The sequence below is a fragment of the Somniosus microcephalus genome, chromosome 14, assembly GCF_052327205.1.
Source record: "Somniosus microcephalus isolate GS21.2 chromosome 14, FLI_Smic_1.0, whole genome shotgun sequence".
Lineage (NCBI taxonomy): Eukaryota > Metazoa > Chordata > Chondrichthyes > Squaliformes > Somniosidae > Somniosus > Somniosus microcephalus.
The window spans coordinates 102,851,034-102,876,306 of NC_141000.1; the positions used below are offsets into that span (position 1 = coordinate 102,851,034).

The following is a 25,273-nucleotide window of genomic DNA, read 5'->3' on the forward strand; positions in this document are numbered from 1 at the left end:
ACTGTCGAGTGCCCCGCCCGAGCCGAGCGCGGAACACTCACCAAGGCCGAGAGCACTGTCGAGAGCCCCGCCCGAGCGCGGAACAGAGACGCCGCGTCTCACCTGCTCCTGCTGCGCGCGCACCCTGACCCTCGTGGCTGACGCCGTTGCCCTGGGTAGCGTGACACGGGGGGGGGGGGGGGGGGGGGGTGGGTGAGGAGCTTAGCAGAAGCCCAATCACCTAGCTCGGGCGTGGCTGGGCAAGAAAGGCGCAGGCTTTCAGGCCTAAGAAAAAAACGGGGAAAGGTAGGAAAAAGAATGTTCAGGTTAGAGAAAATATTTACAAATGAGTGATTTTTTAAAAAACAATTTAATAAATTCAATTTTATTTTGGTGCAAATGTATATTTGTAAAGAAAGACGCAGAAAGCAGGAAAAAGAATGGAAGCAAGATGGCGGCGACTCACCTCAGTTCAGAATGATAAGGCCCGCCCACACATGCACCGATTGGTCGACCGTCAGGTCACCAAAGCGTAGGATTGGTCAATCGTCCCGTCACTCGACCGTAGGAGGGCCCGGCCACACACGGCAGCAAGCCGCTGTACGATTGGTCGACCTCGCGGTCACTCTTGCTAATGAGCGGATAATGAGATGTTAATGAGCAGAATGTTGAAGGTTTTTCGGATACCGCGGGCGCGATTTTAGCCCGGCTGAAATGTAAATACGCTTAAAACCGTCTTGGAAGCGTAAGCTTTCTTTGGAGGTAACGCGCGCGTAGGTACGCCCTGTAACTTGCGAGCGCATAGCCCACCAGACGCGCAGACAGACAGAACAGAAGGACAGATGTACCGATTTATATATATAGACTAGCTGGCGTGCCCGGCAGTGCCGAGGCTTTTTCAAGGGCATGTTGTTGGGAGAGAGAGAGAGAGCGAGAGCGCGACTGGGGGGGAAGAGAGCGCGACTGGGGGGAAGAGAGCGGGAGGGCAAGGGAAGGGGGGGGAAGGGACGGGGGGGGGGGGGGGCCTAGGCCGAGAGCCCTGCTCTCCGAGCCCCCCCGGCCGAGCCCGATTGCGGCTCTGAGAGACGGCCGGCAGCCGAGCCACGCCCCCCCCCCCCCCCCCGGCCGATTGCGGCTCTGAGAGACGGCCGGCGGCCGAGCCCCACCCCCCCCCCCGGCCGAGCCCGATTGCGGCTCTGAGAGACGGCCGGCGGCAGAGCCCCGCCCCCCTCCGAGCGCAGAACAGAGACGCCGCGTCTCACCTGCTCCTGCTGCGCGCGCACCCTGACCCTCGTGGCTGACACCGTTGCCCCGGGTAACGTGACGCGTTGGGGGGGGGGGGGGGGGGGTGTGGGGGGCTTAGAAGCCCTAGCTCGGGCCTGGCTGGGCAAGAAAGGCCCAGGCTTTCAGGGCCTAACAAAAAAACAGGGAAAGGTAGCAAAAAGAATGTTGAGGTTAGAAAAAATATTTACAAATGAATGAAGTTTTTTTTTAAACAATTTAATAAATTCAATTTTATTTTGCTGGAAATGTATATTTGAAAAGAAAGACGCAGAAAGCAGGAAAAAGAATGGAAGCAAGATGGCGGCTACTCACCTCTGTTCAGAACGATAAGGCCCGGCGGCACACGCCAGCAACCCGGCGTACGATTGGTCGAGCTAGAGGTCACTCTGTCGCTAATGAGCGGAATGTTAAGGTTTTTGGGATACCGCGGGCGTGATTTTAGCCCGGCCGAAACGTAAATACGCTTAAAACCGTCTCGGAAGCGTAAGCTTTCTTTGGAGGTAACGCGCGCGTAGGTACGCCCTGTAACTTTCGAGCGCATACCCGACAGACGCACACGCGATGACAGACAGACAGAATGACAGACAGACAGACAGAAGTACCGATTTATATATATATATAGATAGATAACAGGCTAAAACTACTCATTTATTTACAGATAAAATACACAAAAATATAGGCAAAATACCAATCAAATTTACACCATTTAAAAACCAGGTTAATTGTTTAAAAAGAAAATAGGTGGTTCTTGTGGCTTTTCTCAGCAAACTGCTAGAAAGACAGCTGGGCTCTAACAGTACATACATAAGCTTCTTGTGGAGTTCTATCCATTCCCAACCAGCGATGCAGCATGGTGAATAGAAAACTGAAGAATGGTGGCTACAAGCAATGTTCCCTGTAATGTTTTTTCATGCATGCGTGGTTATTTCCATTGAAAAGCTGGTGAGCGACCTGCCCGGGACCTCTAGACTGCTGCGCAGCTTAGCAGGAACATTGGCTACAAGGCTTGTACATTGGATCCCGTTGCTGTGTAAACACGCTCTAAACATTGTCTTTTAACACATTGAATCGGAGCAGACCAACATCCCAGTAAACAATGGGGTGGTTGATCTAGAAATTGCATTTCTTAGATTTGATTATTTGACTTGACTGATGTTTTACACAGCAAATAGTTGGAAATGATATTTTTAGACCACCAGAAAGTTGAATAAAACAGCCCTTTGGAGGATCCCATGCAAACTGATAACAGGCTATATTTTGGAGAGCTAGACATGGGTATGAAACAAAATTATATTTAGATCACATATCCATATCAAATAACTTGATTAAATTCATCAAATTATCTCCAACAGCTGAACATTTAACACTTAAGTAAACTTAAAGGCCATCTGCATTGCTGTTAGCTGTCTACAACCTAACTCAGATAAAACAAAGGGAATGTTGAGAGATTCTGGACACAAGTTGTCTGATATTGATAATACAGATTTAACCTATTTAAAAACAAAAGACACAAAATCCCATTTTTGTCATACAAATCACCCTGCCTCTTATAAAGAGAGAGTAGTTTTCATTATCCCGCCTATTAACGGCATACCAGTTCCAGAGAAAACAGACACACAGCAGTGTGATGATTTTCTGACACTAGGACCTACCGGTGAAAAAAGGGCATGGGAAATCTCACTCGGTGCCCTTGTAATGAAAATCAATGGGGACTTTTCGAACAGCAGAGCCCATGACAACCCAGTTTCTAAGTTCCACATTATTAAAAATATGAAATGCATTTATCATATACATTAAAAATAAAATCTAATTTGATAATATAGCTAATACTACATTAATAAATAGGATGGGGATGTGGTCACTTAATACTCTAATGTTTGTTGGTCTCGCATTGCTTTAGTCAGCTTTCAGATACAATCCAGCTGTAGTTTTCTCCAGCATCACAACTGCATACCGCTCAACACCTAAAACAAAGGTGACTAGCGACAGAACTGTTTCATTTTAAAAGGAAATCACAGCTTCCGTTTAAATTGCAAGTAGAGTTCACAATTTCCAGGTATATTTGTAGTCATTCATTTCTAGATGCTTCATAGAGGATTTTCCAAAGGTTGGCTGCTGCGTCAGTTGATTGAGAGTTTCTGGGTGAAGACCAATATTACACAGCTCGTTTGAAGACTGGTCCTGTTAAAATGAAAAGGGATTAGAACGCCCTAATACAGCACGTGAATAGCAAAGAATTGAAAATACTGGCTGATGAGTTCTTTTGCATATTAAACACAGTAAATGGTCTCAACATTGTAATGGCATTGCACCTTTAGTTGGTGTTGAATCTATACCACCTGACTGCCAATTAACTGAACAGAAGTCCTTTATCTCGATTATAACTGCAATACGCAACATTCACTACAGGGTACACATGCATTCCCAGAGAATGGCAGACATCTTGCTAAATATAAGTAAAGGCTTCTATTGTACTAATCTCAGGGTCCACAGAAATCATGCTTTTGTGTTTTGCCCACTCTACTTGCCAGCTCCTTCTGATTAGCAGCAGTATTGTGGCTATTTTGCCTCAGCATTTACAGGAAACTCTCTGGTATCCGGCACCGACGGGACCGGGATGGTGCCGGTTGATTAAAAATTCCGGATGACGGAGACAGTTATCTACCGAGGCTATTTTTAACAAACAAAGAGTCAGACTCCTGTTATTGAGGTGTTCTGACTTCTGACAGTGCCAAGCCGAGTAGTGGCAGTTTAGAGAACTACCCCAACTGACTAACTCGGCCACCCTGGGAGACTTGGACTCGGACGTGGCAATCCGGTTATTGAGGCGTTTTCGGAGTATGAATTTTGCCGGTTAATAGAGAATTCCGGATATTTAGGTGTCGTTTAAACGAGAGTTTCCTGTATTAAACGGCTGCGTCGGACGCTGGGCCATTCTGCCTTCCGCTGCTGTTGGCTCAACTCTTCCTCCATCCGCCACGCTCTCGGTACCTCACCAAGCCTGAAGCCTCCCACTCCATGCAGCATTTCGCACCCGCCTTACTGGTGTTCCAATATGTGGCCCCTACGCTCGCTGCCGCCACCCCACCACCATAACCCTGTGATATGCTCCTGTGAAGTGCCTTGGGTTGTTTTTCTACATTGAAGATGCTATATAAATGCAAGTTGTTGTTGTTGGTGCTGCTTCTTCCCCATGCCCAGTGCTCAGCTTCTCAAATGGCCTTGATCTTCAATTAATTTACCCAAGTGAAACTCCGATTTTTAATTGTTGACTGAAGCCTATGACTTCATTAATTGCTGATTTTTAAGAGGCTGTTTCAATTAAAGCAGCATCTTTATTTAGTTAATTGTCAACTTGCTTCCCAATTTATTTAATTCATTTATCCTCACCATCGCCAACTCTGCAAGGCTGCCCTAAATTCATGGATCACCCATCTTCATTGAATTAATTTTGCTCAGTTCCACTATTATTTTCATTTTTAACTACCCTATCCTCTCTCCCATCTCTCTCCCCCTTCTCCCCCCGTGACTTGTATCTTCATTCTCTTCCCCCTTCCCCTCCCCATGCCCAATTCCCTCTGCACATCCTCTTCCTCCTGCTTTAAGTACTGGTGTTACTCGTTCCAATAGTGCAGCCGTTTCCTTTAACCCCCAACCCTACTGACATCGTCCTGCAATGCTCAATTCTTTCTCCTCCCCCCCCCCCCCAACCTGGAGACCTCTATTTCTCCTCCTCTGGCCTCTTACTATATTCTACCCTTCCCTTCCATCTAATCTTGCTTTAGTCTCCTCTTTCCCCACCAGCATTTAGCCTACCTTAACCCACTCTACCACCCTGTCCCTTATTCTCACCCCTTATCTTCGTAGTTTTGCCTCACATATGCTCCAATTATTTTCTACACACTAATTCCCCTTGATTTGAAGAATGCACTTGGTCTTGACTCCGTTTGCAATATGACAGGAAATCCAGCAGTTTAAATGGCATATTATTTTAAAATAACAGTCTAGAATGCATGCAATTTTGACTGAGGATATGTAGCAGCCCAATTACTGCACAAAAACAGCAAGGACATTAAGGCCACTGAATTTTAATACCATTAATTTATAGCTCATCAGTGGCACTACTTTTTCAGTCATACAAGAACAAACTTGCATTTACATAGCGCCTTTCACGACCTCAGGATGTGCAAAAGCGTTTTACAGGTAATTAAGTACTTTTGAAGTGTAGTCACTATTGTAATGTAGGAAACGTGGCAGCGAATTCAAGGTCCCACAAACAGCAGTGTGTAATCTGTTTTAGTGATGTTGTTTGAGGGATAGATATTGAACAGGACACCGGGGAGAACTTCCCTGCACTTCTTTGAAATAGTGCCATGGGATCTTTTACGTCCAGCTGAAGGGGCAAATGTTGATTTAATGTCTCAACCAAAAGACGGCACCTTCGACAGTGCAGCACTCCCTGAGTATTGCATTGGTGTGTTAGCCTAAATTTTGTTCTCAAGTCTCTGGAGTGGGACTCGAACCCACAACCTTCTGACTCAGTCGTGGCTCAGTGATAGCACTCGCCTAACAGCTCAGCTCAATGGTACTCAAATACCAACTGTTAACTAGGCTGCCCTATCCACTGTGATGTTAGAATAGCCATACATTTTTCCCCCTTTCAGATGGACCGAATGGCCTCCTTCTGTGGCGTAAACTTCTATGATTCTATGTTGACTGCCCAAAAAGCTTCAGAAATCTGTCCATTCAGAAAAGGGAAAATACTTAATCTTTTGAAAACTCCAGGCTCTTTAAAGATGAAAAACTGTTGTCCCTTACCTTGTTTTCATGTTGCTCCATTTTGAGGGCTACATTAAACACAGAAGTTGGCTCGTGTGTGTGAAGGCTGGCTGTGAATGTTCCTTTCTGTGCCGACTTCAGCATCAGTGTCAGAGAGTGCAGGGAGTGAGGCATGATGGGCCCAGTGATCTCAAGGCTGTGGGACTCCTCCATCCCAGAGTTAGTCTGGGTCCTAACATTAATGCTTCGGGCCTGAATAAATTATGCAAGATTATTACACTTGTGCACAAAAATACCATTCTCTTCTCACACAGGAATGGGTAATGCAAGCTGGACAGCAGTTTTCTCCAAGGGAAAGACAATGTCTCTTTTCATTCTATGCTCCCAGACTAACAACTAAGAGATGTTTTTATCTCAGAAGTTTGAACAGACTGTATCAAAATACACAAGCTAGCCCACGAAGGCCAAATCATGTTCTTCCAGCAGCTGAGTGATGGATTCCACATTTCCCAACGGGATGCCGACTGATGTGCCCCAATCAGATACTTTCTTTCGGATCCAACTGTGCCATCTAAAGTCCAGTGCAAACCAACCCCCTTGGAACTGTTTCTCTAACAGCTCCAGCGAGCAGATCGCCTGCTTCTGCTCAGTACTGTCCTTCATATCATCAGATGAGACAGAAAGCCTGTGTCAATCATAGGAACATGATTTACTCTAAGAACACCAATGGAAGGAGCTATGGAGGCTGGATTTTCAACACCAAAGCATAAAGCGAATAAATTTTACGGTGATGTGCTGATCCCTTAGATGGAAAACAAATGTTTGAAAATTTCCAGCAGGTCCACTCCCCTCATGCACTCAAAGCCCCAGCACCCAAAGGATATTCTAGCTGGACCTCAGATTGGACGGATCCCCACCTCCCAGTTAACATCTCCCCACTGCCGGATTTCAGGCACTGCTCCAGCCTGGCACTCACGAACCCTGCCACCCGCCATTTTGTGAGAGCTTCCAGACAAAAAATGACTAACAAAGTAGTAACTGCGCCCAAGCATTAAAAAAAAACCAATATATAAATTATGTAAGCTAGAAAGCAACACGTACTCTGCATTCTAGCAATGGGCCTGAGCTAATCAGGAACGGTCAGCAGAGATTTGCAACAGCAAGTCATGCTTTGCTAATTTAATCAGATTTTTGAGGAAATAAAAGGAATCTATTATATGAATTTTCAGAAAGCTTTTTATAAAAGTGCCATGCAAAAATGAAGGCACACAGTATTGAAGAGAATTTAGCTGCATGGGTAGAGGGATAGCTAAAGGACAGAGAGCAAAGGATAACAGGAAATGGATTGTTTTTTGAATTGGCAGGATGTGGGCCCATCAAGGATGTCATGGGACCTATTTTGATAAATGGTTTGGACATAGATACAAGAGGATAATATTGAAGATATCCAAGAAAACATGTAAATTATTGTGTAACTTGGGAGTGAACAGACTAAACAAAAGACATGAAGTGGGATGAATAGACAAGTTAAACGTTAGAACTAAAATGATCAAATGCAATAATGAGATTTACTCCACGATATTCCACTACAGACACACTACTCCCCTGATAAAAACAAAATTTTCATACACTTGAGCCTTACCTTTAATGTCTGCATTGTAGCTCCTTTGAATGCAACAGGTGCCAAGAGAGTAGGTGGGAGTCCTGCCTGGGGTCCAGCTCCAGCTACTATACTCTTATTGTTTATCAGGAAGTTCAGCAAAGTGAGTGTGTGAAGGCCTTTCACCAGTACAGCTGATTCAGGCTTATGGTCCATTCGCACAACATTGTGCTCCTTACGACTGAATTTTAGCATGAAGGAAATCCCATTACAACTCCTCTATAGTGCAGAAACTTTAAACAAAATTCTACAATTCATTTCAGTGGGAATTTATAACTCAATGTATTCACTAAAAAATTCCCTGCATAAGCTACAGTATGAATGCTTTTTAAAGAGGTTGTTCAAAGGCAGGATCCCTGCTTCTCCCCAAGTGAAATATGAAGACAATAACCTGCCTACATGTTATGAGAGATTATGAGGTTGTAAGTCATGCTGATATCAAGAAAATGAAACAAATCTCAACTGTAATTTACAGATTCTCCATATATTTAACAAGCTGTACAAGGGACATATGTCCCATACATTCCAACTAGGAGTAGAGGGTACAATAAAGGCAGGAGTTCCATAGTTAAGTAGGTTACATCAAAAATGAGATTTAAAGAGAGGCATGTGATAAATATAGGAGGGATAATACAAAAGAAAATATGAGAATTATAAAAAGGTATAGAGAGATTAGGAAGGCTAGGATGGAGGTGTGAAAGACATGGCAAACAGAAGTGAAATACAAAGGGCTTTATAAGCACACAAGTAAAAGTATAGTCAAAGGGGTGAGGGACCACTTAGAGATGGAGGAGCCATTTCATATTTGAGAGAAAACGGTAGAGATATTTAAGTATTTTGCATCAATTTTTACAGAAGGTGTGAAAGTAGAACTGTAGGTTGCAGGCAGACATTACTGGAGATAAGTATTCAAAAGGATACTTCATTAAGAAGTTAACTGGACTAAAAATCGAAAAGTCACAAGGCCCAGGTAGTATTCCTCCCAGAATACTGAGGAAGGCTGGGGAGGACAGAGCAGAGGCACTAACCATAATTTTCCAAAAATCTTTTGACAATGAGAATTGTGCCAAAGGACTTAAATGTGCGAAATGTTACATCACTGTTCAAGAGAGGAAAGAAAACAGACTGATAATTGTTACCTTGGTTCGGGGTAAAATTCCAAGGTCGACAATACAAGATGAAATTAGTGAACACGTAGAAAGGCGCGCATCAATCAGGAACTGTCAGCTTAGTGCTGGGCTAATTTAATGGATTTTTGAGAAAAATCACATGATAAAGTGGATGCAATGGATGTATTGTATCTGAATTTTCAGAAAGTTTTGATAAAGGTGCCATGCAAAAATGAAAGCACAGTATTGAAGGAAATTTAGCTGCATGGGTAGAGGGATAGCTAAAGGATAGAAAGCAAAGAATAACAGTAAATAGATGATTTTTTTTTGAATTGGCAGGGTGTGGGCGGTGGCATGCTTCAGGGATATCATGGGACCTATTCTGATAGTTTGGGGACTTAGATAGAAGAGGACAGTATTGAAGTTTGCTGATGATATTCAAGTTAGGGGGAATGGGAAATTGCAGAAGAACATAGACAGGTGAGCAAAGTAGGCAGATAAGTGGCAGATGCAGTTCAATGCAAGGGAGTATGATGTAGTATATTTTGGCAAAAAGTACAATGAAAGTATGTATACCCTAAATGGCAACTCTCCTAATATTGGAGGAAGAGAGAGATGTAGGGGTGCATATACATAGATCTTTAAAGGTGAAAAGTACAGATAGGCAAATGGGATTCTGGATTTTATACATAACAATATTGAATATGAAGTAAGGGATATTTAGAGCATCACCGGCAGGTTTAGGAGTCCCATTGTAGTAAAGATTCACTATAATTATACTAGCAATGACAGGCTACAGTTGTTAGACAAACTTTTAGGATTTTTTTCATTGTAACAGTGAAAGATAAAGGAGTTGAGGGAATCTAAATCAGAATCATGGAAGGTTTTAAAAGAGAGGGAATTGTGAAAAATAATGCAAGACCCCCATATGCACTCTCATACACAAAATGCGAGATTATGCGACTCCACCTTTCTCCAACACTCATCCTTTCCATCCTCCACCAAAAGCTTGGTTAATTTGTTACTCTCCACATTCCTTCTCTATCTTCCTACCCTCATCTCTCTCCGTTCTCTGGTGCTTTCCCTCTTCTACTTCTCTCGCTTCCGATTGTGTCTCTCAATGTCTCTCTTCTGCTTTTCTTTTCATCTTTCAGGTACATCTTTAAAATTCCATTATCTTCAAGAATATAATTCCTACTTCTGTGAACACCGGCAGTTAGAGATTTGGTTGGGGTCACTAAAGCAGCACAGGGAGCAGGAGAGAAAGTCAACTCTTTAAAATCGCCAGCCTGGAGGACTGGTAAAGGCTGCTCCCTGATTGTTGGATCAAGGAGTAACAATTCCCAGTCCTCCAGGCCACAACACTAATCAGCTTGAAGGTGCTGAAGTTGACTTTGCACACAAGCACAGAAATTAGACTAGCAGGAGCCTCACAGCTGGATCAAACCAGCTTATGGGCCACATTTGGCCTACCGGCCAGCTGTTTAACATCACTGCAAGTGGCTATTGAGGTAAAGAAAATAACATTAAAAGAAAATTAGCGAAGTATTTGAAAGGAATATGAAAGGATATGAGAAAAGAGCTGGGTAATGGCCTCCTTTCCAAATTCTAAAATTATCTGGGTATACCAATATTTTTTGGATAGGTGGATATACACAGGATACAGCAGTTGAGGCCAAATCTCTATCATGTATTGTGTAAACCTAGGTATGAATCAGATCCTGTTCGCTCATGAGTTAAATTCCTCCTCTCCTCCACAGGTCTTACCAGGCCATACATTGTATGAGATACAGACATGGTACGAGATACAGAAGGCAGCCCTATTTCCAGGTGTTTGCCAATGCCACTCCCTTCACACATACACCATAGCTGAGAGAGCAGGAATTTAATGAAATATTATACGCCAATGCTGCAATGGACTGCATGACAAACAATCTAATCTTTTAAAAGCTGCATACTCAAGACATTAAAAGAACTATTGGCTGCTTCACAATCTAACCGTCCAGTGAAAGACAGTTTATTGAGACTTTAACTTACTGTTTCTCATATTCATCAGAGGATCCAATACTTTCCTTGTTTAGATATATAAAGGACGTTCTGTGGGTCACTATTGGTGAATTAACAATGTTTCAACAATACTTTGTCAACATGCCCAGAAATGAATGACCATGAGTCCGACTATCTTACTGTAGACCTCTTCCATTTAGCCACTGACATATTTGCTATGCTGACAATTCTTAACCATTTTTTCCTCCAGAGTGGATCTCATTATTAAACTCAGGTGGTCACTGGCCAAAAACATCTCAAAAATCACTGGTGTGAAAGTAGCAAAATGATAAGTGGCGTGCAGCATTATTCCAAATCAGTTTTGTAAAAAAAAAAGTACCTTTCCCCTATAAATATCATACATGCAAAATTAACATACAAGTCATATGCCATGCTTCTCTGTTGCTTTATAAATGGAAAATTGCCCAGGTATGTCCTGTCCACAAAAAGCAGGACAAATCCAATCTGGCTAATTACCACTCCATCAGCCGACTCTCAATCAGCAAAGTGATGGAAGAGGTTGTGGACAATACTACCAAGTGGCACTTCTCACCAATAACCTACTCACCGATGCTCAGTTTGGGTTCCACCAGGACCACTCGGCTCCAGACCTCATTACAGCCTTGCTCCAAACATGAATTCCAGAGGTGAGGTGAGAGTGACTGCCCTTGACATCAAGGCAGCCTTTGACCGAATGTGGGATCAAGGAGCTCTCGTAAAATTGAAGTCAATGGGAATCGGGGGGGGGGGGGGGGGGGGGGAAGAAACTCTCCACTGGCTGGAGTGATACCCAGCAGAAGAGCAGGTCAGAGGCTGGGTATTCTGCAGCGAGTATCTCACCTGCTGACTCCCCAAAGCCTTTCCACCATCTACAAGGCACAAGTTAGGAGTGTGATGGAATACTCTCCACTTACCTGGATGAGTACAGCTCCAAAAACACAAGAAGCTCGACACCATCCAGAACAAAGCAGCCCATAATAAATGCTAGCTATGCCAGCGATGCCCACATCCCAGAAACGAATAAAAAAATAAATAAAAGGAAGGTGGTTGTTGGAGACCAATCATCTCAGCCCCAGAACATCGCTGCAGCTGTTACTCAGGACAGTTTCCTTGGCCCAACCATCTTCAGCTGCTTCATCAATAGGTCAGAAGTGGGGATATTCACTGAGGATGTTCAATTCCATTCGCAACTCCTCAGATAATGAAGCAGTCCATGCCTGCGTGCAGCAAGACCTAGAAAGCATTCACGTTTGGGCTGATAAGTGGCAAGTAACAATCACACCACACAAGTGCCAGGCAATGACCCTCTCCAACAAGAGAAAGTCTAACCACCTCCCCTTGACATTCAACAGCATTACCATAGTCGAATCCCCCACCATCAACATCCTGGGGGGTCACCATTGACCAGCCACATAAATACTGTGGCTACAAGAGCAGGTCAGAGTCTGGGTATTCTGCAGCAAGTGAATCAACTCCCGACTCCCCAAAGCCTTTCCACCAACTACAAGGCACAAGTCAGGAGTGTGATGGAATACTCTCCACTTGCCTGGATGAGTACAGCTCCAACAACACGCAAGAAGCTCGACACCATCCAGGACAAAGCAGCCCGCTTGATTGGCACCCCATCCACCACCAGCGCACCATGGCTGCAGTGTGTACCATCTACAAGATGCACTGCAGTAACTTGCCAAGGCTTCATTGACAGCACCTCCGAAACCCACAACCTCTACCAACCAGAAGGACAAGGGCAGCAGGCACATGGAAACACCACCACCTCCAAGTCACACACCATCCCAACTTGGAAATACATCGCTGTTCCTTCATAGTCGCTGGGTCAAAATCCCTACCTAACAGCACTGGGTGTATCTTCACCACACGGACTGCAGTGGTTCAAGGCAATGGCTCACTCCACCTTCTCAAGAGCAATTAGGGATGGGCAATAAATGTTGGCCTTGCCAGCGACGCCCACATCCCGTGAATGAATTTTTAAAAATAGATTGAGGAACTCATTTATAGTACGAGATGCTATTGCTGTCAGTTTGCTTTGGTGACATACAATAATACTATGAGCGTTTTTGCCAAACGGAACACATAGAAAACCAGTGAAAATGAAACTGTATTTCTGTACCAATCTCTGCTCACTTCTTCATCCACCATGAAGTCTGGGTTTAAAAGGATACAGTTTAATAGTCACGGAATCAGGCTTCTTAATTTTGTCCTGTACTCCCATCTCTTTGAGCCAGGAAAATCCACCATCATCGTCATCATCATCACTACTACCAGCTTGTTCTCTACATTAAAGTGCAAAAATATGATTTATGTGCCGGTTGATCCTTCATGACTGCAGAGACATATTTGTGTAAAACATTTTTAAAAAAACAGAATAATACTCCTTTGATGTCCTCATAACTGCTTCAAACATGGTTTAATAATCTGGATTATAAATAAGCTTCCGTACATCACGATTAACCACCTCCAGTGTTTATTGTATTTTCCGTTTTCAATTCAGTGTTGGTATATTAAAACATATTAAATACAAATATTGGCATGTTAATGAAACACAAATTTCTTTCCAAAAAATGGTTGCAGATGTGTCTAGACACCCCATTTGCAGTGACTGTTCAGTTTTCCTGTGAACAAAATATAACCTTTCTCTGCAATTCTGTTTCCTCAGTTCATCATTTCAATAGGTTTGCTACTTAAAAAGAACCTGAAAAAATATGCCCAATTCATGCAAAGACAGTAATTTGGTCCAAGAAAATATGATTTAAAACCAGACTTTTTTTTTTTTTTTTGAGTAACTATCTGGGGCAGTCAAATAAAAATGTTCTACACATTAAACTCCATAGGTGTGTAATCTGGATAACCAAATGTTTCTTGGTACCTCAATTTGCTTCTCATACAGTAAATGACACCCCTTCCCAGGCCTCAGCTGCCTGTTCAAGTGGCCATTAAAGATCCCATGGCACCATTTGAACAGGAGCAGGAAGATCTCCTGGTGTCACACAAACCAACATTTCCAGTATATACCCATAGTTTTTTTCCACATCAACCTAGCCAGAAGGTAGACTTACTTGTGAACATCTGAGCTTTCCTTCTGTGTTTCATCACCTGGAGTGTCTGCTCCCAAATCTGCAGTTTCACTTGTTTTTTTATTTCCATTTCTACCATCTTCCAGTAAGGGCAAGGAAAATGTGATCCCTACGTAAAGATAAAAATGTCATTAGCAAATAGGCACCCTCTTATAATCATGAACAATAGGGGACCCAGAGCAGATGCTGCTGTTGCTGTTTTTACTCAATTATCATGTTCTACATCATAACATGACTGAAGTATCAAAGTTACAATTGGATCATAAATCCATTTAAGTGAAGGGAGTAGAAAAAGAGAGGCAACATTATATAATGGAATATTAGTGTCAAAATAACCTCAGGTATGAACATATGTAGAAGTATTCAAAAATAGCCAAGATCTAGATCAATGGAATCCAACAGATCATGAATCAACCTCAGAGTGTCAACCCTGGGCATATGATGTTTTAAATGTTTTTCCCCCTAAACAACACTGTTTTGGGGAACACATAGGTTCTTACCTTCATTCTTCATCGCTTCTCTAAGGCCCCTTGTTGTAGGGGAAATAACAGCTGTAAGGACATCACTTCCTGCTACTCCAGCTGCCCGGAACAGCACAGTGAATTGATATGTGCAGAAGTAGAAATAGGGACAAAGTTTGGCTCGCAGTAAATTATACAATGAACTAAAGCTGAGTGACCTGGAGAAAGTGAACAAAAAGGTAGTCACTTAAAGCTAAATAAATGCATTGTTTTTTCTTCTCCTCAATCTTCACTTTGTCTCTTCTGAAGATATTAACTAATGCTGAATTTTGATTTTCCAGGAATTGGATTCCTACACTACCTTTCTCAAGAGATGATTCATCAGGTACATGCTTAGTCAGTGAATGCCAGTCAGTCAATTTGTAGACATGCACTTTCCAGCTGTGGTTGGTCAGCAATGAGGAAAGATAGAATTTGCACTTATTTAGATCATTTCACACCCTCAGGACATGTCAAAGTGCTTTTTCAATTAATGTATTACATTTGTAGTGCTGTTATGCAGTGAAACACAGCAGTCAGTTTGTACAAAAATCTTACAAGCAGCAAGTTAACAAAGGACCAGATAATCTGTTTTTTTGATGATGTTAAGCGGGGAGTGTTGACCAGGACAGGAGGAGAACTTCCACATCTACTCTGAGCCACAGCATCTTTTATGTCCACCTAAGAAGGCAGACAAGGCCTCAGTTTAAATTCACATCTAAAAATCATACAAAAATACTGCACCTCTTCAGATCTGCAGGCAATTCCAGCAATGGGATAGAATCATAGAATTTTACAACACATAGGTGGCCACTTGGTCCATTGTGCCTTTTTGTGGAAGAAGACTGGGTAACATTGTCCTTTCACCCCGAGTCACGAATTCAAAGCCCAGACTGTTGGTATGCAAGAGTCTTCTCTATCAAGTGTGAAACGTCTCAACAAGCCTCAGCCCAATTCGTACATACCAAAAGACTTCCCATCATTTAAGTTTTAATCCCTGTACAATTAAGGTTTAAAAAAATGGAAACTAAAAGAAAACCATGTACCATTCACTCATGAGCACTTGTTGGAGTCCTTCATCTTGCGACCACGGATTGCTTTTGCCTGCCATTTTCCGTTCTGCTCCTATTCGAGGGAAGAGTGATAGCCATGGCAGTGAGGGGTGAAGCCAGTATACAAGACTCTGCTGGAAGGCACAGCGTAAATCTGTGCACGATCTGGGGTCCTAGATAAAAGTAAAAACAAGTGAGTTCAACTGTGCTCAATAAGGAATTAGAACTCACTCACTATCAGATTAATTCCAGCCAAAAATAAAAACAGAGAAAGCAGAAAGGTCAGACGAAAGGTCATTGACCTGAAACGTTCACTCTTTTTCTCTCTCCGCAGATGCTGTCTGACCTGCTGAGTATTTCCAGCATTTTCTGTTTTTATTTCAGCTTTCCAGCATCCGCAGTACAGGAAACTTTGGTTTATGCGGAGGTTAACTGCTCGAGCCACCGGCAAAAATCAGGAGCCGTTTAGTTAGGTTTTTTTTCTTTTTGTTGCTTTTTTTCCACCAGTCAGGCTCTGCAAGGTCTTGCTGAAGCTGTTGCTAAGCTACAGACGCTTGCAAGGTACGGCCGACTGTTTAGAAGCTGTTGCTAAGCAACAGGGTTTGTTGCCAGATACGGAGCTCAAAATCTCCGTATGTTTCAACATTAGCGCTGGTTTGTCCGGCAGTTTTGATGGGACGGCAACAGCTCGGTCCCGTCGGTGCCGGATAGCACAAAGTTTCCTGTATTTTGCTTTTGTATTAATTCTAGACAATTTTTGTCTCATGTCCCCATTTATCTGTCGGCTTAACGAGGCGGTAGGGTGAGGAAAATTGCAACACAAAAAACACGACATACTGCTGGAGGCCTGCTCTTTCCAATTTTCAGGTGGGCTTTGATTTAGGCGGCAAGCACTCCCACCTGAAACCAGAGGAATAATTAATACAATAAAATGAGGGATCTATGAATTTGTTTTGGTGTCAAAGCTGCCACCGCTTCTTCCGCAAGCCGCTCAAACAGTGGCAGTACGGGTCAGAAGGTGGCCATTTGCAGCTCTACTTAAAAGGGATAATAAGCTGCAGTAGTGCAATGCTGGAAACATGCCTGGTAATGACTTTCTTCTTTTTGGGACATTTTAGCCTTAAAGGCTGCCTTCATTTCAACTTCTTGCTGCTCTTTAAATTTCCCTGTCACATTAATGTGTCGTTCCATTGATACCCCTCCCCCGATTTTTTCAGCCCTCCCCTTTTAAGGTGCTGAAGGCCCAAGTTCAGTATCTGCCCACCAGATTTCCCATCTTCCGAAATGACGAGCTGCCTACAAGCAGTGTGCTTAGTGCTGGCACCTTGCCTCCTGAATTTTAAATGAGACTCGGTCACAAAAATCGATTTGGCCTCCTACTGATAGAAACTGAGTGGGATGCTCTGCCCACCCGATGTACAGTAGAAACAAAAATCAACCCCATGAGCTCAAAACTGAATTTGAGTCAAATTTTAATCAGCTAATTTGAATTAATAGTGAATTGCAGTTAATAATTCCAAATTTACTCTGATCATATCTTCATACACCTTTTACTACAATCTTACTACAGACAATTCATTTGGTACCTCTATACGTAGAGGGAAATCAACTACTGAGGAACGACAGTGTTGAATTAACCCCTTGGCTTCCTCTGATGCCTTGAGATGACCTGTCCAAGTAAAAGGGTGAGGGGATGTGAAAAGTACCCATGTTTTGACACTCCAGTCTGCAGGAAACTCTTTGGGCAAAGATGTGCTTTCAGATAATGCTTCAGGATTTTGTAAATTCTGGGAAAACAAGAACATAGGCATAATGACAGGTTTGTCAGTCAAATCCTGAATAAAAGCTGGTGTAGAAAACTTAAATTCCATTTACAATATCCTTTTTACTCTGGAGAAGATTATAATCTTTTCTTCGAGTACACAACAACCGACATTCCATGCTACTCATAACAAGTGTGGTCAAATCTATTTCTGAGCTACAGCAATTGGTTGTGCCAATAGCAGAACCCTTGGGATTATAGTACTGAATCTTATTCAAAAACAATTATCCCTTAGAGGTTATTCTGCAGTGGTAACTAGCAACAAATTACACTGACCTTATTAACAATCAAGTCCCAGGGGAGCTGCTCAGATGGCTTAATGAAGAAAGCGTAATACAGAAGCATACAGATCAGAAGATCTCAAGTTAGGTTCCTAGTTTGTGCTGAGTTAACGGATCTCAGCCAAGGGGCTACAATTACTCTTGGTGGCTCAGTGTAAGATGAAAAGGAATTCAAAAAAACTCAGCCAGTGCTGTCACTCCTGATTGCTATCCAGTGACTCCTGCTGGAAAGGGCCCACAGGGCTAGGAGTCTGCTTGGCTGTGATGACCTCTATATTTGAAAGAGCCTGCTGACACTCAAGCTCTTGGCTCATTATGGTCGAGGAGGGCTGCCGTCTTCCTTGCAGTCATTGCCCACCAAGAGTCAGCACGGAGTGAAGAAAAGTCAAGTCACAATATACCGGAACTTTATATTTACCATGTCAGGGAGACTCTAACACCGTCAATGTAATGTCACCCATGTTACTATGCAAAAAGTAGGTAAGTTTGGTATTATTGCATCATGAACAGCAAAACATCTAAGTAGTCAGGCAGTACTGTGCAGTAATAGAATATGCACAGGAAATGGGGTCACAGCTATGATGTAGTTGCTATGGCTGTTCGGAGCCGATACTAGTGCACTGCTGGCCTTATTTCCAGGAGGAAAGGACTATTTTGTGTGCATTAGGACTTCCAAAAAAGTACTCAGCAATTGATGACCATGTATGCGTAAATAATGGTCACCATGCTTCATAAATTCATTCATTGCAGGAAGTCACTATATAAATGCACGCAAGATCATAAATTAATGTTAAACCGCTGTCGGATCTAATGGTGCATTTTAAAAAACTTGACCAATCAATCTATTCCAAGTGACACAATTTTGCTTTATGTGAATATGGATCAGGCAACAAGCAGAGCAGGGATAAAGTAGTCAATCCAAGTGACTTTCACATTTCCTAGAGACTGGTTACAATGCAGCAAAGGCCTAGGATCAGGCCACCAACCTGCCTGCTCAGCTAGGCAATGGTGCATGGGATGGATGTTTCACCAGCTAGCTGTGATCTCTTGAAGACAGCAACTAGTCATTCTTTACACATGAACATAAGACACTGAATGACTATTTAATTAAGGAGGGCTTCACAGCCGGGCTGTATCCTGTCGTTGCCCAACATTCACTCAGATCCACTTTCACTCAGATCCACTTTCCAGGACCTTCCATATGGTGCATTTCCCAACTGAGACCTCAGGAATCCAAAGCAGCTTACTTACCCACTGAAACTCCACAGAACCAAAGCAAGAACATAGGAAAGTACATGACCAGAAAAGACTCTGCAATCCACCTGGCCGATTTCAAAAACTAATACCCCATGAATAGCTATGTAATTTTTCCTTAAATATTTCCATACTATTAGCCTTCATTGTCTCTCTGAGCATTCCACATTTTCACCACCCTCTAAAGTGCCTTAAGTAAACCATTAAATCAATGTTTTTTTTTAGCAATGTTGCACATTATGGAGATATTCAAAGATGGAATCATATATAGTGGAGCTTTTCCTTTCAGTAAATTGAGTTAAAACAAAATAAACTACATTGGAATGGTATATAAAGCCTTACCTTAATTAGTACAGGAGCTGACTGTTCTTGGTAAATCAATTCTTCCCCTTCCAACTTGGAATCTTCATCTTTTATAGAAGACACCTTTTTATCCCAGTGAGAAAATACACAATATTAATATGTACTTTATCACAGAAATAACATGTTAACTCAAATTTAAGATAACATACAATAAAATGCAATTGGTCTACCAGCAGCATTACAGCTGGTTATGAAATTACTCATAAATCTAGTTCCAGGATTTGGGGGTAACTCTTCCGTAGTAATTCAGTATTATTCTATGACAAAGGCTCCTGATGCGACTGCCAAGTTGTTAACCAAAAATAAGAACTCCATCCTATTTACCCAGTTTTTCCATGTGTTCGTGTGGGTAGAGGAGAGTGGGGAAGTTTTAAATATTATAATACCCATGGAGGATTGTTTCAGTTTCCAGTTTGTCAGATGAGGGAAAAAGTCTAGATTTTCATTTAAAAAAAATCATAATTAGGGATGCATTTGGCAAGAAGCAAAAAAAAACAAGCAGCAATGATGGTATAAACTTTTGACAAACATTTTAAAGTAAACTTTCTCAGTTCTTCAGGCCGCTTAGTCTGCACCAAGAGGTGTAACTGGGTTTTTAACGGTGTACTGAATGCTGAATCACCATTCTGGCCCTGTAAAACTAATTTTATTTGTGGAATGTCAAGTTTTTCCATTAATATGATTAAGTTTTTAACTTATAATAATTTTTTTTAACAGATTATCTGGTCATTATCACATTGCCGTTTGTGGGAGCTTTCTGTGCACATATTGGCTGCCGCATTTCTCACATTACAACAGTGACTATACTTCAAAAGTACTTCATTGGCTGTAAAGCACTTTTAGACATCCAATGGTTGTGAAAGGTGCTATATAGATGCCATATAAGTGCCATGGGATTTTACGTCCACCCGAGCGAGCAGATGGGGCCTTGGTTCAACGTCTCATCCGAAAGACGGCACCTCCGACAGTGCAGCACTCCCTCAGCAGTGCTCTAGAGTGTCAGCCTCGATTTCTGTACTCAAGTCTCTGGAGTGGGACTTGAACCCGCAACCCTCTGAGTCAGAGGCGAGAGTGCGCCCCACGGAACCACAGCTGACACAAGTTATATTTTTTTCTCAGCCGTGCAGGGACTGGCTTGGGACCAGTATACATATACAATGTGGACCAGCAACTTGTTGTCAGCTGCTGCCCTCTGTGGGCTCTGCAGCATCTTTCCGAGTTGCAACCGAGCAATTGCAAGACTCGCGTGCCTTTAAAAGCAGCATGAGTTTTCAAATAGCTTCCAAACCCCATCGCATTCACGCAACCAATGTTGAAAAAAAAATTACCGGATGTGCAATATGCAATATTTTTTTTGCTTTCAAGGCTAACAAAACGATATTTTTATTTCAGATCCCAGAGTTTTTAATGCGTTCGCCCGGCTTTTTACACTTTCTCTCTCTACACACACAAATAATACATTTAAAAGCTGCACCTGAGGATCCCATTTGCTTCTCGTTTTGCCGCCGGCCGCGGGTCGCTGCTCCTGGGCGGAGAGCGACGAGTGCAGCGGGTTGTCGGCCTCGGCCGGCCAGCAGCCGCCTCGACTCGCCGCCGCCACCGACAGCTCGCAGGTGTTGGCGATGTTGACGAACGGGTTCCTCCTGCTCTTCTTCTGCTGCCGCCTGTGGTGCTGGTGGCCGGTCGCCTCCGCTTTCTCATCGGGGGAAGAAGACGCGTCCGAAGGGTTGAGGCTGACCGAAGTATTCAGCCGCACCCGCTTCCTCCTCAGCCTCAGGATCTCCGCTGGTTTCTTGAAGCTGGGGGAATAACCGGCCAGCTGCTCGGCCGACATCTTTACAAAAAAAAAGCCCGGTCCCGTATATATAAAAAAAAAACCTAACACACACTCAAGTTTTGACCTGAAACCTCAGGGATTTATTTATTTATTCAGATTATGTTTGTTGTTTTTTTGCTTCCCTTATTCAAACTGTATTTGAGAAGAGTTGATTTAAAAAATAAACTTTTCCCTGTGTTTTTTTTCCCTCACTCTCTCAGTAAAATGCCACCGTCTCTGCCGGACGAAAGTTTTTAAAAATTTCGCGCGAGCTCCTCCCCCCGTTGAAAATTTCCCGCCGAGTCAGTGCGCATGTACAATTAGGGGGGGTCACCGTCACAAAGTGGGCGGGGCGGAAGATTGCGCGCGCACGTCCACCCAGCGTCAGCTGGTCGGAGGCGGGGCAAACTGGGGACCTAGCGCATGCGCAGCGTAGTGCGAGTGTCCATGTCCGACGGGGCGACCACCCGCGCCCGTTCAGCGTACTGCAGGAAGCACGTCACCCTCGTACAGCCTGCTCATTCACATAATAGCAGCGCGCTGCTGAGTGGCTGCGCGCTCAGCGAGGGGCGGGGCGGCCGAAGCTCACGTGAGGCTGACTTTATTTAAAGCGAGCCTGCACCTCTTACAAGCACTCTGTACTTCTTCAAGGTGAGCTGGTTGTTCAGTATTTCTTAAAAGTGCTTCCAAAGAAAGCAAAATGGCTCAGCACGTCAGGGAAAGAGCACCCAGGTTCTCGGACGCAGCACTTGAGGTCTTGGTGCGGCAGGTGAACCTGCGAAGAGAAGTCCTCTACCCGCAGGGGACCAGGGTGCCCTCTAGAAACACCGTAAGAAGGATGTGGGACCAGATCGCCGAGGTGGTCACTGCCAACAATGTCGCTCCCAGGACGTGGCTCCAGTGCCAAAAGAAGTTTAATTCCTTCAGACGAATGGTTCAGGTCAGTGAATGCATTTTCAAAAACTGTTTCCTGTGGCGGTACCACCGGTTGTCCCTTACATTGAGATACATAATTCCCTTTAACTTACCTTTACTGTATGTGTCTGTTACTATACTTGGGCTTCTCTCCTGTACTCTGCGTCATGACGTCAGAGCTCGGAACCTGCTAGCAGTTGGGTTCGGAACCTGCTGGCAGTTGAGCTCGGAAACTTCTAGTCAGTCCCCGCTTGGACAAGACCTATACCACGGTGCTCCTACAGTCAGCCATCTTACCTGCCATCTTAACTGATGTAATTAGCCTGTTCCTGTAAATAAACAACTTGTTAATAGTTTGTCTAAGTCAAACTCTCTTTAGTGGCGATCTACACGAACCGCTACACTCCTACCAATTGCACCACTAGCCCCCCTCGCTGCTCAATGTACCACACCCCCATTACTCAACCTTCCACTGCACCCCACCCCCAATCTCTACCAAATACAAAGCACACCTCACATTCCTAGCTTTACCTCACCCTCACATACTTACTACTGGTGCAAGCCTTATACCCACATCTTGCACCATCCATACGTCAGCTATTCAACCATGACAGGCATATTACCCAAACACATTGGGCTGGATTTTCTTTCAGGGGCGGGTTGGTGTCGTGAAATCTGCATTTTGTGTTATCCACACCGAATATAAAGCGATGTGGGAGATTGATGGTATTTTAACTTAATTGTCCACTTGAGTTCCAGTGTGTGGGAGCCCTTGGCAAATGAGTATTTCCAGTCAAAGTCGCATAATATGATCTCATTATTGCTGCTGCATTTAAGGTCTGCAACAAGCCTTGCTGCTTCTGCAGGCTGCCAACCTTTTGGCATTTACTGTTAGAGGAACCTGGAGTCAAAATGGCCAGCGACAGACCTAGGGCTGCTCCCAGGTTCGATGATACCCTACAGGCTTTGGTTGAGGGAGCTGGAGCTCAGAGGTGCTCTTTTCTCCTTCTGGGAGGAAGAAGCCTCCTCAGCAGACCAAGGCGCTGTGGCTGCAAATGGTAGAGGAGGTCAACTCCTTAACGGTTACCTGTAGAACCTGGATACAGTGCAGAAAGAGATTTCATGACTTCGTACTGGAAAAGTGAGTATGCATTTCCCATCACCCTCAATCTGATCCCCATTGCCTTTCCTCACCAGCACTCGGCTTTAGCAATCTCTTCCTCCACATCCCACTTGACACTGACATCCATGCACCCTTACCCATTCCCTCCCTCTCTATGCTCACATTCACCTAACTATTTGACTATGCAGCCCTCACACTCCCTATCACACTGATGCTATGAAAACAACTGACAACACACAGGGAGGGCCCTTGGTCTTGCCACCTCACTCCATCTTTGTCTCCTTCTAAGTATCTATGCTATGGAATCTCTACACTCACTCCTGCATTCTCACTCAAACTCCACTTGTCTCCCTCATTGCAGGAAAAGAGAGCTTGCAATAAAAGGGCAAGAGCCAGGATAGGAGAAGGGCCACCATTAGTAGCCCAGCTCACCCCCTGGGAGGATGCCGTACTGGAAATAGTCTGAGTGGAAGAAGATGTGTAAGTTGGGGACAGACAGACGGGTGCATCACACCAAGCTGGTGACAGCATAGTTTTACATCTCCTTGACATTGCATGAGTTGCTGATAATGATTCTGAAGCTCTAACAGATGGACTTATCATATGCAATGTGCATGTAACCTTGACCTCACATCCCTAACTCTTTCCTTTATTCCCCCACAGGACCATCGAGAGCCCCTGTCCCCACTGTCCAGGAGGAAGAGCCTGAGCTTCCAGACTCAGAGGAATCTGCAACCTCTGAGGGCACAGCGTCAGCAGAATTAAGCGCACCCAGCACCAGCGCAGACACTTGCACCTCGGTGGGACCTTCGGGACATAAAGTAGTGTAGTCACCTGGTGTATCACTGCTCAAGTGAGCATCAGCAGATTGTGGAGAGCCCTTGTCGGAGGGCGCAAGACTCTGCCAGCTCGGCTCGGCTGCATGTCGACCCTCTGCCTCTGGGTCCATCCACAAGATCAGTGGTGCTGGAACTCCAGGAACAGATGCAGGAGTCTCTGGCAGGTTTTGTCTCCAGGGTCGCTGCGAGTGTGGAGCGAATGGAGGAGTCCATAGCAAACATGAGCAGAGCCTTTGTGGAGTCATTGGTGCATGAACGCATCACCACGGAAAGGATGGCAGCCTCTGTGGAAAGGATGGCTACAGTAGACAAGAGGATGGCTATGGCCATGGAGGAGCTAAGTAGCCAGAGTGTAGAAAACATGGTGAGTGTTCAGAATAGAATGACATCTGGAGGAGCGATGGTCAGCTATTGAACAGAGAAACCAGACCTTCATGGAAGTCCTTTGAGTAGACACTTGCTTGATTCTTGGTGAAATGGATGTGATTGTGTGCAATGGCAAAGAGAGCATCGGTTACCTGCGTAATGCATTTGCGTGCGGCCACCTGGGAGATGCCGCTGATGTCTGCTGCTGATCCCTGGAATGAGCCTGAGGCAAAAAAGGTTGAGTGCGGTGGTGACTGACGGCCACTGGTAAGGGTTGTCCATCTGGTCCTCTGGCCTGCAGGTATTGTTGCAGCATTGCGCAGATGTCACCCACTACCTCTCTCGAAAGTCGGAGCCGCCTTTGGCACTGCTCAGACATGCTGATGTAGCTGTGTCTGTAGACCCTGTTTGGGGGGGTATCTCCTGCGCCAAAGGGCTTCCATGGGCTGGCCCCTTCTGGCCTGTGCAGCTTCAGGTGGGTGAACAGCAGCTTGGTGCTGCTCATGGTGGTGTTGTTGCTGCTCTTCCTCCTCATCTAATCACAGAATCACAGAAACCCCACAGTGCAGATAGAGGCCATTTTGGCCCATCGAGTCTGCACCAACACATATCCCACCCTATCCCTGTAACCCCACGTATTTAATCCCCCTAACACTATAAGGGTTAATTTATCATAGCCAATCAACCTAACCCGCACATCTTTGGACTGTGGGAGGAAACCGGAGCACCCAGAGTAAACCCACGCAAACACGGGGAGAATGTGCAAACTCCACACACAGTTACCTGAGGCCGGATTTGAACCCAGAAGGGAAGGAAATAAATGGCTTCCATGCTTCTGGTATATGCCTCAGTTGAGGAAGCGCTGAGTGAAGGTGGCGAGAGGGGTTTCCCAGGAAGTCACACTGGAGATGGGTGTCGGGCTGCAAACATCCACAGCTGTGGTTATGCCTTCTAAAAGTTCCCCCAGACCTGAGACCACTAAGTCCTGCCACC

The 25,273-nt window shown here is 44.2% G+C and overlaps 1 protein-coding gene across 1 annotated transcript; it reads right to left on the reverse strand.

The window, feature by feature from the left end:
* Nucleotides 1-1,898: 1,898 nt before the first annotated feature.
* On the reverse strand, nt 1,899-21,329 carry donson (DNA replication fork stabilization factor DONSON). Its single transcript, XM_086007096.1, has 10 exons — nt 20,696-21,329; nt 19,201-19,284; nt 17,088-17,288; nt 15,496-15,674; nt 14,450-14,628; nt 13,932-14,058; nt 13,038-13,148; nt 7,685-7,883; nt 6,082-6,294; nt 1,899-3,444 (listed from the first exon to the last, which is right to left on the reverse strand). The coding sequence occupies exons 1-10, from the start codon at nt 21,053-21,055 to the stop codon at nt 3,307-3,309; spliced, it is 1,791 nt and encodes a 596-aa protein (XP_085863222.1). The 5' UTR covers nt 21,056-21,329; the 3' UTR covers nt 1,899-3,306.
* Between the last annotated feature and the right edge of the window lie 3,944 nt (nt 21,330-25,273).